General features: G+C 38.8%; 1 protein-coding gene across 1 annotated transcript in view; it reads right to left on the bottom strand.

Annotated features, from left to right (window-relative positions):
* Positions 1-14,610, bottom strand: part of LOC136872394 (alpha-L-fucosidase) — a 79,288-nt gene extending 64,678 nt beyond the window's left edge. The window contains 5 exon segments of the mRNA XM_067146209.2: positions 6,088-6,194; positions 14,084-14,139; positions 14,141-14,175; positions 14,178-14,225; positions 14,373-14,610. Of these exon segments, the coding sequence (XP_067002310.2) occupies positions 6,088-6,194; positions 14,084-14,139; positions 14,141-14,175; positions 14,178-14,225; positions 14,373-14,577 (451 nt within the window). The 5' untranslated portion in view covers positions 14,578-14,610.
* Between the last annotated feature and the right edge of the window lie 976 nt (positions 14,611-15,586).

Below are 15,586 nucleotides of genomic sequence, written 5' to 3'. Positions count from 1 at the left end.
TGGTTTCACTAGATCATCTGGTTTTACCAGCACCACATCCATTATATTCTTCTCTCTCGATGGTTCCATCACTTTCTGAACCAGCTGTCCTTCCCATATTAACTTATTTGCCATTTGTTGTTCATGCTTCCTGTCGTTCGCATTACCTTCCTACTGACATTTGATAAATTGACATCTCCTGCTACAATCACATTCCTTTCTATGTCATTTCCTACATAGCTGATTATCTTATCAAATAATTCTGAATCCGTGTCAGCGCTACCTTTTCCCGATCTGTACACTCCAAAGACATCAAGTTGCCTATTATCTTTAGAAATGAGCCTTAAGCCTAAAATTTCATGTTTGTCATCTTTAACTTTTTCATAGCTTACAAATTCTTCTTTCACCAGAATGAATACTCCCTCTCCTTCCATTCCCATCCTATCTCTACGATACACACTCCAGTACACGTAATAAATATCATTTTTTGTCCGTATTGATGATATTTGATTGAAATAATAACAATAAATAAGTTATTTATTAGACCACCTAATCAATACAAAATCGTCTTGGATGATTTACATAAATAGGTTAACTAATAGTGGTACATGTTTCGCCTTCCTTGAAGGCATCATCAGCCATAGTCTTAACCTTAAATTAAAAATAAGCGTCTAAATAACATGTAATAATGAAATGAATTTTAAAATCTTGAAGAGATTTGAAGTAAAATAACATTAAAAATAACAATGATGGTTTAAAAAATACAATGTGATGAGATATAATAGTGGAAGTATTAACAAAATTAACATTAGAAGGCTGCTAAAATAAGTGCAATGGATAAAACAACAAGTAGTAAGATTGCATAAAAATAAAGTTGATAGTCTGGTGGTTATAATTAGACTAACTTTGACTTTTATTCTCTCTTCTTTACTTTGATTATATACGATTTTTCGCCATCGTCTAATTATAACCGCCAGACTATCAACTTTATTTTTATGCAATCTTACTACTTGTTGTATAACAATCTGTTGTTTTATCCATTGCACTTATTTTAGCAGCCTTCTAATGTTAATTTTGTTAATACTTCCACTATTATATCTCATCACATTGTATTTTTTAAACCATCATTGTTATTTTTAATGTTATTTTACTTCAAATCTCTTCAAGATTTTAAAATTAATTTCATTATTACATGTTATTTAGACGCTTATTTTTAATTTAAGGTTAAGACTATGGCTGATGATGCCTTCAAGGAAGGCGAAACATGTCCCACTATTAGTTAACAAATTTATGTAAATCATCCAAGACGATTTTGTATTGATTAGGTGGTCTACTAAATAACTTATTGTTATTATTTCAAACACACTCCAGTTACGTGAGAAAATTTCTTCATCCATTATATCATTTCTCAGCCATGATTCAAACTCCTGTTACAATATCTGGTAAATAGATATATATTAAATTATTTAATTCTATTTCTTTCTTTACAACACTTCTACAGTTCAATACTAACATTTTTATGTCATCCCTACTTGACTTCCAAACCCCTGTACCCTTATCATCACTCCTTAGACCACCCCGTTTCCCTGAACGTACCTCCCTATAACCCTTTTATACAAATTTCTTACCTTATACGTACCACTGCGGTTTAAGTGAAGGCCATCTGAGCGAGATCCCTATCTCCTACCCACTCATTAGGATCTAGAAATCTCACTCCCAGTTTCCCACATACCCACTCCATAGTCTCATTTAAATCCCCAATCACCCAGTCAGTATCCCTCCTACACATTATTCCTCTGATGACCATCTCCGCTTCCTTAAACTTACAATGTAGTTCGTCCGTTATTGGACATTATAAATTTTCCAGCTAACTCATTCCTGGTTGCCAGCATTTCGCCCCAGTATGCCAAGTTCGGCTCCTCAGTTGGGAAATGGCATACCGTGGAGGCCACTGCGAGGCTACTTGGAGTCACCGGCAGTGCCAATGCACTATGAGAGACTTCGTCTCATTTTCAAAAATTGATGCCTGCCTGACCATCAGATGATAAAGGAATGAGACAGCTGGAAAATTTAATAACGGACCAACTACATTGGTATTATAAATTGACTCCTTTGGAACAAAAATTTCAGGTTCCGTATGAGAATCAACATCTTTATCATCCTTAAACTTCACCCGTGCTGCATTTACCGGATCCCACACATCCCCAACTATGTTGGTACTTATACCTGCTTGCCTTACGTTGTTGGTACAAACGTGAAACAATACCACCTTCTCCTTTCCCTCCTCCTTCTCTTCTACTTTCCTCAACATCTGCCTCAACCTAATTCCTGGATAACACTCTACCCTGGTTCTCTTTTTTCCACTATGGCAGTAAGTAACAAAGTTCCACTTATGTCTTCTTCAAACGAGTTATTACATCAATATAAGATTTCAATCCATGTGTACTATAAAAATAAATATTCATATATGAAACAAATTTATTATGTTACAATATACAAGAACACACACAATCAACAACTCTTCACCAATTCATAAAAAGAAACCTGCTCACATGTTCTCCATATTTTCCTCTCGCCGCCATTACAGCACCTTGTGCACATGGAGACCATTCTTCCTACTCAACAGTTGGTACGTCAGACTCCACATGATATACTAATGTCCACAGCTGGCGCATTAGCTACCCAACACAAGAATCTTTAACATTTATATATATGTTAAAGATTATACAGTATGATTCAGCTGCCCTTTCCAATATAATTTGCTGCAGTCCAACTAATGTGCACAGGGTTCAAGGGTGCTATTCCTATGCAGGCATACTGTATGGTACTAATGTTCAGAGAGCACATTTTGCACACGATTCTGAAACCTAGCGAAATGTTATATCATCCATTCGCAAAACATGATGCCTTGATCATGTAACAACGCCCTTTTACCATGTAACTATGTTAATGTGTCGTGCCTCATGACCAAGTGTAATGAAGAGGAGAATCAATGCATAAAACTAGGTAACAATAGAGTAATTAATGTCTTAAACACTGAACTGGATGGAGTATGTGCTCTGCTCTCATGGTACTACCAGCACATTTCCAGCAGTGTTGGATAGCAGATGTGGTTACGCGTTCGCCTAACAATTGACAGAATGTGCCAGCAGTGCTTTGAATCCTGTATCATTCATATATTTGGGCATCGGTATGATGTTTGGATACGTAAACACAGGCCCATGTTTGGCACATTCAACCAGTAGAACGACGCTGTTAATAATCTTGTGCTCTGTGCATACTCCGATGGTTAGGGCCTGAATGTACTGTAAGCTCTGCTCTCATTTGGCACGTTTTCCACAGAGGAATACGTTGACATGCTCCTCATTTATGAAGGAGCAAGATAAAATGTGTGCAAGGCACTACGTCCGTACCAGGTACGGTATCCCAACAGGCGACATCCGACTGCTACGACATTCCGCCGCGTTGAAAGACGTCTAAGGACAACAGGCGTGATTTCCAACCAGCCACCAGTCCGCGATAGACCCGGTACATCAGGTGAAACAGGAGACACCGTTCTGGAGGCAGCTCATAATAACTCACACATTAGTACAAGGGTGGTTGCAGGATAGGTGAACACCAGACAGCCGTCTGTCTGGCGAATACTGCATGAACATAAATTTCACCCATACCATCTTGAGCTACACCAAGAGCTCCATGGGTGGGATTTTGAAGCTTGAATGGAATTCTGTTGGTGGCTATTAGGCAGACTGGACAAAGATGCAGCAATCATATCGCATATCTTGTTCTCGGATGAATTACACTTCCACGATCAGGGGAATGCCAATCCCAACAACATGCACTATTGGAGTCCAGACAATCCTCACTGGCTGTAACAGGCGGCCCATCAAGTACGATGGGGAGTGAATGTTTGGTGTGGAATCTTGAGGGATCACCTGATTGGACCTTATTTCTTTGAGGGCCATTGGACAAGCCCACACTATGTGCCCTTGCACGACTGTTTGACTATGTGGTTGCAACAGGATAGAACTTCACCACATCGACCTTGCCCGTTTGTATCCATCTGAATGAGGAACTGCCAGGGAAATGGATAGGACGAGGAGGCCCTGTTTCTTGGTCCACCAGATCACCGGATTTAATGCCGTTAGACTGCTTCTTGTGGTGATATTTGAAATACATCATTTACACTCAAGCGCCAGAAAACCCCGACCAGCTCCGACAACTCATCACGGATGCCTGCCGAGATATTACACCTGGAATGCTTCAGCGCACAAGACAATCTATTGGACACCGGGCCCGAATGTGCATAAACCAAAACGGTCATCACATCGAGCATTTGCTGCAATAAAACATAGTCAGTGCAGTTGTGTTCCTATTATTTCTGGTCTGTATGTGTCTGGGCTGCTAACTAATTGGCCCTTCTCAGGGCCACAAACACATTCATTTACATACAATTTGCATGAAAGCGGGTGTTGAACTTACACTGCGGGCGGTACGTATTCAACAAATATTTTAAAAATTTGTAATCTTCGCCGCGGACTCGAACCTCCCACCAGACGTAGAAGCTCACTCTGCCACACCTTTACCAACTACACTAGGTTCCGTATGGCACACTTGGCAGCTTATAGCAAGTATTAGGTTTACTGCAGTCACAATATTAATTTACTGTTTCGCCGGCGTGTCAGGTTCATATGATCTAGAAGGCACATGCATGTCCTCCAGTATTTAATATGAGTATAACATTACAGCGTCCTGTCATGGTGAAGTGGTAAATACCAAGATATCCTGTTGTGTTGTCTGAGCATACCAGCAGGGCAGATGTTTTCAGGACCTAATGAATATTGTGGGTTGCAGAAAACTACATTGGAAGGGGCGGCTGGATCACGCTGTATACATTATACATATGTACTCAAGCTTCCAACTTGAGATGAATGAAATGGCGTATGGCTTTTAGTGCCGGTAGTGTCCGAGGACATGTTTGGCTCGCCAGGTGCAGGTCTTTTGATCTGACACCCGTAGGCGACCTGCACGTTGTGAAGATGATGGAATGATGATGAAGACGACACATACACCCAGCCCCCGTGCCAGCGAAATTAACCAACGATGGTTAAAATTCCTGACCCTGTCGGGAATCGAACCCGGGACCCCTGAGACCAAAGGCCAGCACACTAACCATCTAGCCATGGAGCCGGACTCTAACTTGAGATGACATCAACTTAATTCAAGATTTATTTCTGATTTTAGAACACTGTGATCATCACATTCATTTTTATTTCGAGTATCAAAACTCACTGGAACTTACATCATTTAGTAATTTGGTCTTATGACAATTTTTAACAACATGAACTGTTTTTATAACCGTGTTTACTTATGACAGATTGAGCCATCTTGACTCTTAAACATTTTAAGGATAAGTCATTGTTTTTTTAGTGTTATTAAGAATATCAGGTGTTTACTATTATAATATTTTTTAGGCTGAAGATGTCCCACAGGGAAGAGATGAAACATGTCCCTTTGCAAAATAAAATAAAAAGAAATAATATTGTACTGTATTGTAAAGGTCTGTTCTGTTAGGTCATCAGCCCAGAGGCTGGTTGGATCCTCAAATAGGACCACCAAAGGCTATGCAGTTATAAGGAAAATGCAGAAACCAATGGCAGAACCCAAATGAGGCATACTAGGCAAGATGAGGAGTGAGGTAGTTTGCCAGTGCTTTCCTCACTGGACCAGAAGGTGCTACTGCAGCACGACTGATCCTATTAGCAACACCTTTCGTAACACTCAGACACTAGTTGTGCTCCAAATGTCATTAATGTCATTACTCAGCACCACCCATACCCCAGCAGCTTCCATATTGTCACAGCCATGGATGAGACTGGGACTTCAGTGGAAGCTACACTTTGCCCTGGCCTGTGCCAAGAGATGGATACAAATATACTGCATCCATCAAGAAATGGCAACAGGTGGCGCATTGTAAAGTTGGAGTAACTCAATTATTAAGACCCTTTATCTTCTTGAGGCTGATAATATGGATTAATTATGAAATTCATTTCTTGTGGTGTGTATATATATAATATATATAATATATATAATAGGAGGAGATATTACCTACAAGATCCCTGTGAGGTCCCACATCATTGGCATTCCAGCCAAAGGAATATTTGGATGGCCATAATGTATATCCTTCATGATGTTTGCTGGTCAAAACAACATACCTAAAAAAATATTAAGCAATAAATCTATTTTGAAAGAAAGAAAATGAACTCATATTTTTAAAACAATGAACAGAATAAAAGTATTTCAACCAGTTTTAATACAGGTACTTTAAGGTTTCATAAAACAAAGATGCTGCCTCATTTTGGAAAAACAGAGCAGGACATAAATAATTACATTTTGAGTTTCAAGTATCATAAGCCATGAACTTCAAAGTCTACATAAATAGTTTATTATTATTACACATGATAATCTTTTGGGATTTTTCTGTGTCAAAGGAAACAAAGAAAAATTCTTTATGTTTCACGGAGACTTTGCATTGTAAAGAATTTCTCCTTGTTTTCTTTGACATAGTAGATAATATGCATCAGTACGGGCCATGAAAGTTCAACCTTGATAATAATAATAATAATAATAATAATAATAATAATAATAATAATAATAATAATAATAATAATAATAATAATAATTCATTTATTCGTATCAGAAGCATCTCGTAACTTCACCGAGGTAAAATTATCACTGAGGCATAATATTACACGTAAATTCAGACATAGTCTTTATGAGGGGAATTGACATAGTCTCTCGAAAAGAAATAAAGATACCATATTCCACGAATCAGCACTGTCCTTGAAAGGAAATATCGGCACAGTTTTATTAAAGTAAATATTAGCACAGTTCTGTGAAATGGATTGACACAGTCTTTTAGAAATGAAGATTGGCACAGTTTTATGCAAAGGAAATGTTAACACTGTTTTCTCACGGAGTGATTGACACAGTCTTTGAAAGAAAAGTAGGCACTGTTCTTTACGAAATAAAGTGACACTGTCCATAAAAGAATTGTTCTGTCACTAGGGCACAATTCTTACGAAACAGTGTCTCACCTTAATTCGCAGTGCAGTGCAGTAGAGAAGTGTCGTATCAGACTCCATTGACATTCTGTGTGAAAGTTCTACATTTCTCCCCTCCTTTCATAGGACTTTGTGGAATACAAAACTTAACAACTATTCCACGCTGCACTATCATCAGATGTCCACCCCAGGTTCGAGTCTCCATCAATATCAAGGGCTGACAACAGCTGTGGGTCAACACCGACGATGTGGGACGACTTCGATGACATGGGACGACGCCAACGCCGAGAGACGACACCGAGGCCGCAGAACGACACCACCTCCACATCTTCAAGGGCATTCTAACTATTCGTCTGTAAAAGGTGATATAATTTCCATGCATTTGTTTTGAATAAACTGCAAGTTCCACTTTAAATATGAACTTATTTCACTACCCTTCTCTCGTACTCTCTAAAGCATGAACCGTACACGCCTTGGCATTATCCATGCTCTCCGCAAAACTGAAGTACGGGCGTTCCTGTTTCAATATATACTCTTACTGAATTATATACATTATAGACAAAGTCACACTTATCAAAAAAAAAAAGGTCTATACTACTTTTGCCCAGAAATTGGCGACATCCAGTGCATTTTCAGTTGCCTGAAGTAGATCTTGTACTGTGTATGTTTTAGGGCACCTACTACACTGCAACAAATGAGACATCGTCTGGATTGCACCACACTCACACAATGAGGACTCGATGTTTAAACCCCACTTCTGCAGGTTGCTTTTACATCTTGTCACACCTGCCCGTAATCTGTTCAGTGATCTCCAAGTACTCCATTTCTCCATGTGACCAGGTGGTAGTTCTTCACTTGATGTCAGCCATTCTTCGGAGCGAGTGCAGCTTGCGCGCCACATATCAATTCGGGATTGCTGAGGTGTCCCGTTAAGAGCCTCTATTGCTCTGAGGAAGCTTTTCCTTGATTTGAATCTTGGGAGTAACTGGCCTGTATCCATACAGAGGGTGAGCTTCAGATGTTTCCACCTTCTTCCTCTGTATTTGTATTTGTCGACCTTACAGCTGCATATGATACCGTCAACCACAGACGACTCCTTATGAACTTTTACTTGCCAACACCATGGTCAAACAGACTTTTTTCCACCCTTCAAAAATCCAACCACCTCTGTTTTGTTTGAACCTGCAATCTTGAGATTCGGAAGCTGACACTCTACCACTGATCCACAGAGTAAGGCACTTACCAACATCATGAATAGTGCAAAATGAAAAACATTTAAAACATTAATCAAAGGTAAATGAACAAAAATAAACATAAGAAATAAGGGAAACTGGGATGAAAAAGAGTGACCTACACTGAAGAGGGGAAACTTCTTGTTGTTTCTGCATGTTACAAGTGTGACAATTATGCTATTTTCAGGTATCATTCACATCAGCATTCAGTCAAGTAGTTAAATCAAGAAGCTGAATAAAACTGAGAATTACATGCAGCTGCAGTTATATTTACTGTTGAAATTCAGAAAACTTATTTTAGCTTGGGAATAAACTGAAAGAGACAAATGTATTATTGGAAATATAAAAGTCTTAGTGACTAAAGGCCAGGTCCGTGATAGGGGTAGTGTGCCTGACTCTTACCCGGAGGCCGCGGGTTCCATTCCCAGCCAGTTCAGGGATTTTTTCCTGGATCTGAGGTCTAGTTCAAGGTTCACTCAGCCTACGTTATTACAATTGAGGAGCTATCTGACAGGGAGATGGTGGCCCCAGTCAAGAGAGCCAAGAATAACGGCCGAGAGGATTCGTCGTGCTGACCACAGGACACCTCATAATCTGCAGGACTTCTGGCTGAGCAGCGGTCACTTGGCAGACCAACGCCCTTCGGGACTGTTGCGCCATGGTTTTTTTTAAATGATTAAAGAAGAACAGATATTGAAATTGTCAACCAAAGGCATGCAGGACTCTAACAATACTACAGGCTAACTGATATTAGATCCATCTGTGTAGTGTAATAGTTAGTACCATTAGCTGTTGCCCTTGGGGGACTGGGTTTGATTCCTGCCACTGCCAGAAATTTAAAATTGGCAGGACTGGTAAGTGGTTAAATAGGTACATGCAGCATACCTCCTGTAGGGGTGCGCCTAAAAGAGCTGCACCATTGAAGACATGAATTTAGATTTACACCACAATTAGAATTGCAAAGGTAGGAGCAAATTGAACATTTGATCAAATCCAATATTCTTCTACATAATAAAAGTGGTACCCAGTGACTGACTACTGTATACCCAGAACCCCCAAATGTAAAGAATTCAAATTTCACACAGTGGCAGCTCCTATGTGTTAGGTACTCACAGAGGAAGGGTTTGAAGAGATTCCACCTCTATAATGATGAAGAAGGGTTAAACACAGAAAATCAAATTTCTGTTCCTCCAAAACTGTTTGCCATGTAAAAGTTGAAATTCCACATAATGGTTTCCCCTGTCTGTCCTAGATGTTAAATGAAACAAGATTTGAAAATCTTTCACCCTTCAGAGTTTAAAAGTCTGCTAAGACCTGAAAACAAAAACATTCATTCCTCCAAAACTATGTCTTCTCCATCCTAGATGAGCTGACTTTTTCTTCCCAGCTCTACCAGGAGGGTGAGCAACTGTATTCATGAGGGGGTCATTCTTGATATGGGAAGTATAGGAAAAGGAGAAAGCCAGATAAACACAAGAAATGAAGTTGAAAATTCAGATGATTGTTGCTCTTTTATGTCCTTGATGTTTTCGAAGACATATTTTTAAAATTCTACCCCAAAAGGGTTTATGTAGGGTTAGCTCGAGAAATTCTTGGCCTGTTTGGCCATGGAAAACTGGAACTGTAGTTCTGGGTTCTAGAGCCTCAGATATGTAATTATTTGAAACCAAGGGTTTGATTTCCCTTCATTGTGACTTTGTTTTGGAAGCTTTAGTTTCTTTCTCTATATTTAAACAAAGTTAAGGGTTCAATTACCTCTCTGAAAGGGTAACCTTGTTAATAGAGGCTCTGGCCTCAAGTTTCTTTACAATTTCTTGTTGTTTTGAAAAGAAAACAAAAGAGAAGCAAAGGAAAGATAACTTTGAAAATATATTCTAAATTTAAAATTTTCTTGGTGTGGGTTTTGTCCATTGCCTAGGCTCTGTTATTTCTTTCCCTTTAACCCATGGGTAACACCGTAACAACAATAATAATAATAATTTATTGACGATGTCAACAACTTCCAGCATGAACATGTTACCAAACCGACAAAGTAATATATTGCATGTAAATAGAGGCACCAGTTTTTAGTGAAAAGTTTTGCCTAATTTTGTCATTTTTAGAAAGTTATTTTGGTATATTTTTTGCCTATTTTATTTTGTCAAATATTTAGCTAAGTTTCTGTGTCCAAATTTCAGGAATAAATGTTAAACCAAAAGGTAGTTGTTAGCATATTTGTAGTGCACGTATTTTATTTTTAAATACGTACAAGGAATGTGAGAGTTAATCTTTTGCTGAAAATGCATGTTATATATATATCACAACAACAGAGGATGTCTATGTAGATATAATGTTGAGCTCTGTTGCAATATGACGTCAATGTGTCCTTGTTAATCCAAATTTTTAATATGTCATATTGTACAGGGCACCCCCCCCCCCCACATTTCATCAGGTCTTATTATCCTTCCACTTTAACAAGTAGGGCATAGCTTACGTATATAATAACTTATATATGTCTGGAAAAGACTCTGATACCATGAGTTCCATATTACTGGAAGTCAAAGCTGTTCTCTTGTGAGACACATTACAATACATTGAAAATAACCTCTCAACTATAAACATTACCGACCGAGACTCATAAAGCTTTCACTACAGTTTCCACAAAATGCCCATATTCTGCTTTGGGGGAAAGAAGAAGAATGTCAAACATATTTAACTTCTTTACATAAACTACCAACTAGATCCCTAAACAATGTGTATGGTTATTAATAATCTTAACCATAATGGCCAGTATTGGGTCCGTATTGACTTAATCACAATAAATAGAAAGATGGATAATCTGCCTAGTCAATACTATGTATTAAAAATGTACTTACATTTCATGCTTACAATATATAAAGTACATGTTTCAAGAATATGTTCATTCTCTTCTTCAGCTAAATAGGTTAAAATTCGTATATTATAATAAGACATGTACAATTTTAAAAATTAATGAATAGTGGCACGGAAGTAAATTCCGTCTTGTCATCTTCATATAAACACGACAATAGGGGATGTCTATGTAGATATAATGTTGAGCTCTGTTGCAATATGACGTCAATGTGTCCTTGTTAATCCAAATTTTTAATATGTCATATTGTACAGGGCACCTCCCTTCCCCCTTTTCATCAGGTCTTATTGTAATATACAAATTTTAACCTATTTAGCTGAAGAAGAGAATGAACATATTCTCAAAACATGTACTATATATACCGGTATTGTAAATGTGAAATGTAATTATAATTTTAAAACATAGTATTGACTAGGTGGATTATCCATCTCTCTATTTACTGATGTTGAAAGTTATCGTAGAATGGAAATTTGATTTAGATGAGAGATTTCATCATTTTCTAAATCGCCTTTCATTACGCTCCTTGGATCACAGAGTGATTCCACATAATTTCGTCAATTATTTCAAGATTTTGCCTGAAGACATAGTTTTATGTTGCAGCTGAGTTTGTAAAATTTTTCAAAAATTTCACAATTCCATGCTTTGCAAAAAACAGGTGCCTCAACACATAAAGATATTTATTTTAAGGAGAAAAAATATATATACAAGTTGCTTTACATTGCACCGACACAGACAGGTCTTATGGTGACGATGGGAGAGGAATGTGTAGGAGTGAGAAGGAAGCAGCCCTGGCCTTAATTAATGTACAGCCCCAGCAATTACCTGGTGTAAAAATGGGAAACCACGGAAAACCATCTTCAGGGCTGCCGACAGTGGGGTACGAACCTTAAAGGGGAAAAAAAGGGTATGTTAATATAATGAAAATAAGCAGGTCTGTATAAACAAGATCAGAGTATGTTCAAAGATTTTTGAATTGTAGTAATGACAATAAACAAATGCATGAATATAAATCATTAAAAATAAGAAGCTAAGAAGGAAGACATCATCATCATCTTCCTTCCAAGTATTGGGCCATGTGTCCCTTTATGGTCTTGCATTTTTCTTTTTGCAAGACTTAAAAGCAATCAAATGTCCTTCTGACGGGTTGCTAGCCTGAAGGAAGTAAGACCATTGGTGGGGCTGCCACCTCTCAGCTAATGGACTAGCTGAAATTACAGCATTTCCTCCGTAATTGATGTAATGGTTATACCGCCGTGCCTCAGTCGAGGAGGACATATATCAAAGAATAAACATAATAACCAGCTATTGAGGGCAGAGCAAGCAACAGAAAGGATAGACAAGGTAGGTACATTATGTGATCAAAAGTATCCGGATACCTGGGTGAACATGACGTACAAGTTTGTGGCAACCTCCATCGGTAATGCTGGAATTCAATATGGTGTTAGCCCACCCTTAGCCTTGATGACAGCTTCCACTCTTGCAGGTATACGTTCAATCAGGTGCTGGAAGGTTGCTTGGGGAACGGCAGCCCATTCTCCATGGAGTGCTGCACTGAGAAGAGTTAGCGACGTCGGTTGGTGAGGCCTGCACGAAGTTGGCGTTCCAAAACATCTATAGGATGTTCTATAGGATTCAGGTCAGGACTCTATGCAGGCCAGTCCATTACAGGATGTTATTGTCGTGTAACCACTCCGCCACAGGCGGTGCATTATGAACAGGTGCTCGATCGTTTTGAAAGATGCAATCGCCATCCCCGAAGTGCTCTTCAACAGTGGGAAGCAAGAAGGTGCTTAAAACATCAATGTAGGCCTGTGCTGTGATAGTGCCACGCAAAACAACAGGGGGTGCAATCCCCCTGCATGAAAAGCACGACCACACTATAACACCACCGCCTCCGAATTTTACCGTTGGCAGTACACACGCTGGCAGATGACGGTTCACCGGGCATTCACCATACCCACACCCTGCCATCAGATCGCCACATTGTATACTGTGATTTGTCACTTCCACACAACGTTTTTCCACTCTTCAATCGTCCTTACAACAAGTGAAGCGTCGTTTGGCATTGACCTGCGTGATGTGTGGCTTATGGGCAGCCGCTCGACCTAGAAGATCCAAGTTTTCTCACCTTCCTCACCTCACCTCATAGTACTTGGAGTGGATCCTGATGCAGTTTGGAATTCCTGTATGATGGTCTGGATAGATGCCTGCCTATTACACTTGACGACCCTCTTCAACAGTCGGCGGTCTCTGTCAGTCAACAGACGAGGTCGGCCTATATGCTTTCATACTGTACGTGTCCCTTCACGTTCTCACTTCACTATCACATCAGAAACAGTAGACCTAGGAATGTTTAGGAGTGTGGAAATCTCACATACAGACTTCTGACACAAGTGACACCCAATCACCTGACCAAGTTCGAAGTCCGTGAGTTCCACGGAGCGCCCCATTTTGCTCTCACGATGTCTAATGACTACTTAGGTTGCTGATATGAGTACCTGGCAGTAGGGTGGCAGCACAATGTACCTAAGATGATCACATAGTGTATGAAAGTACGAACATAAACTCCACATCTTTATATAATATTGCTCTTTTAAATTAGTTCTCCCCTCATTCATACCAGTTCTTCCTAATCTATGTCTTCACCACCAGTGATGAGGTGATTTTTCTTCCCCAGCTCTACCAGGAGGGTGAGCATCCATATTCATGAGGGAGTCATTCTTTATATGGAAAGTATAGGACAAAGAGAAAGCCACATTATTACACGAAAAGAGAGAGGTAAAAGTAATGTGGTTTGTATTGGGTTAAAAGCATTTATACATCAGACTGGCACTTTGCAGTTTGCTGATTGCTCATGTGCTAATTTACCCTAATTTATGATTCCTTTATTATTCAGTTTTGTAGTTCATTGTTATATTTTATCATTAAAAATTACTTACTTCGCGCCAGATGCCTGAAATATCTCTGCCCAGTCTTCAGGATTGTAAAACTCTGCAGGTGAAGTCACGTCCAAAATTCTGATAGGTGAAATTGGAGGGTAGTTCTTTGCCATAAAATCTACATAACTTGGTGAACTGGATCCTTCAATGTTAAAGACAATTTTTGTTAGAATAAGTTGTACTATGTAATTAACTGAAATATTCTAAAAATATAACTAAGGCAGCTTTTAAAATGCCTTAATGATTTATTCACTATAATTATACCATTAGTTTAATTTAATTTAATTACCTTTCCAAAATGACCAGAACCATTCTGAACCAAAACTAGGAACAGAAAACACTCCCCAGTGTATAAAGATGCCAAATTTTGCATCATCATACCATGCTGGCAGAGGTCTCGAGTCAAGACTTTCCCATGTGGGCTCGTACTGAGCTACAGATTTTTCTATTAGCAAGAGGCTACCCAGTACTATCCAAATCTTCAAGTTAGCCATCTAGTGGTTTCTTCTTTCCAAGTGAACAGCACTCTATGTAAAACTCAAATGGTACATAAAATGATAAGATTAAATTAATGAGACTGTCAGTAGGTTATCAAAATGAACTAAGATAATGAAAAGCAAACAATAAAATCTTAAGAGCACGGGTTCAATAAATATGTCTGTATATAATACTGAACATACATACACAATTGACTGGTGATAAGGGCTGAGAGAGAGGGAGAGAGAGAGAGAGAGAGAGAGAGAGAGAGAGGAGAGAGAGAGAGAGAGAGAGAGAGAGAGAGAGAGAGAGAGAGAGAGAGAGAGAGAGAGAGAGAGAGAGAGAGAGAGAGAGAGAGAGAGAGGAGAGAGAGAGAGAGAGAGAGAGAGAGAGAGAGAGAGAGAGAGAGAGAGAGGAGAGGAGAGAGAGAGAGAGAGAAGAGAGAGAGTGGAGAGAGAGAGAGAGAGAAGAGAGAGAGAGAGAGAGAGAGAGAGAGAGAGAGAGAGAGAGAGAGAGAGAGAGAGAGAGAAGAGAGAGAGAGAGAGAGAGAGAGAGAGAGAGGAGAGAGAGAGAGAGAGAGAGAGAGAGAGATAGAGAGAGAGAGAGAGAGAGAGAGAGAGAGAGAGAGAGAGAAAATCTCATATAGGAGGTATCACATCTGCACCCTACCCCACTTAATTAAATCAATAAAAGTAATTTATCTGCTGCTTCTTTGTGACTAAATATTGTTTTCTCTACATTATCAATAGAATAATTCTAATAAAGTAATAATTATTATTGTTTTTTATTCTGTACTGTAATTAGATTAGGTAATTAATTTATATTGTACAATATTCTTTGTCAGTTTGGCAACCTCAGTCATTTGAGGAAGAATAAATATTATTATTATGGCCCAGATGTTTATAACCTAAAAATGTTCAGAAATATGCAAGCATTTATGACTTTAAAAATGTATTAAAATATGACTTGAAAGTTTCTTAGTCACATTTTTGACATTTTCAAAATCCTGCTGCTGTTTAAATTAAC

The sequence above is a fragment of the Anabrus simplex genome, chromosome 4 (assembly GCF_040414725.1).
Source record: "Anabrus simplex isolate iqAnaSimp1 chromosome 4, ASM4041472v1, whole genome shotgun sequence".
NCBI lineage: Eukaryota > Metazoa > Arthropoda > Insecta > Orthoptera > Tettigoniidae > Anabrus > Anabrus simplex.
The sequence above is the reverse complement of the archived record's forward strand: the minus strand, read 5'-3'. Positions and strand labels throughout refer to the sequence as shown.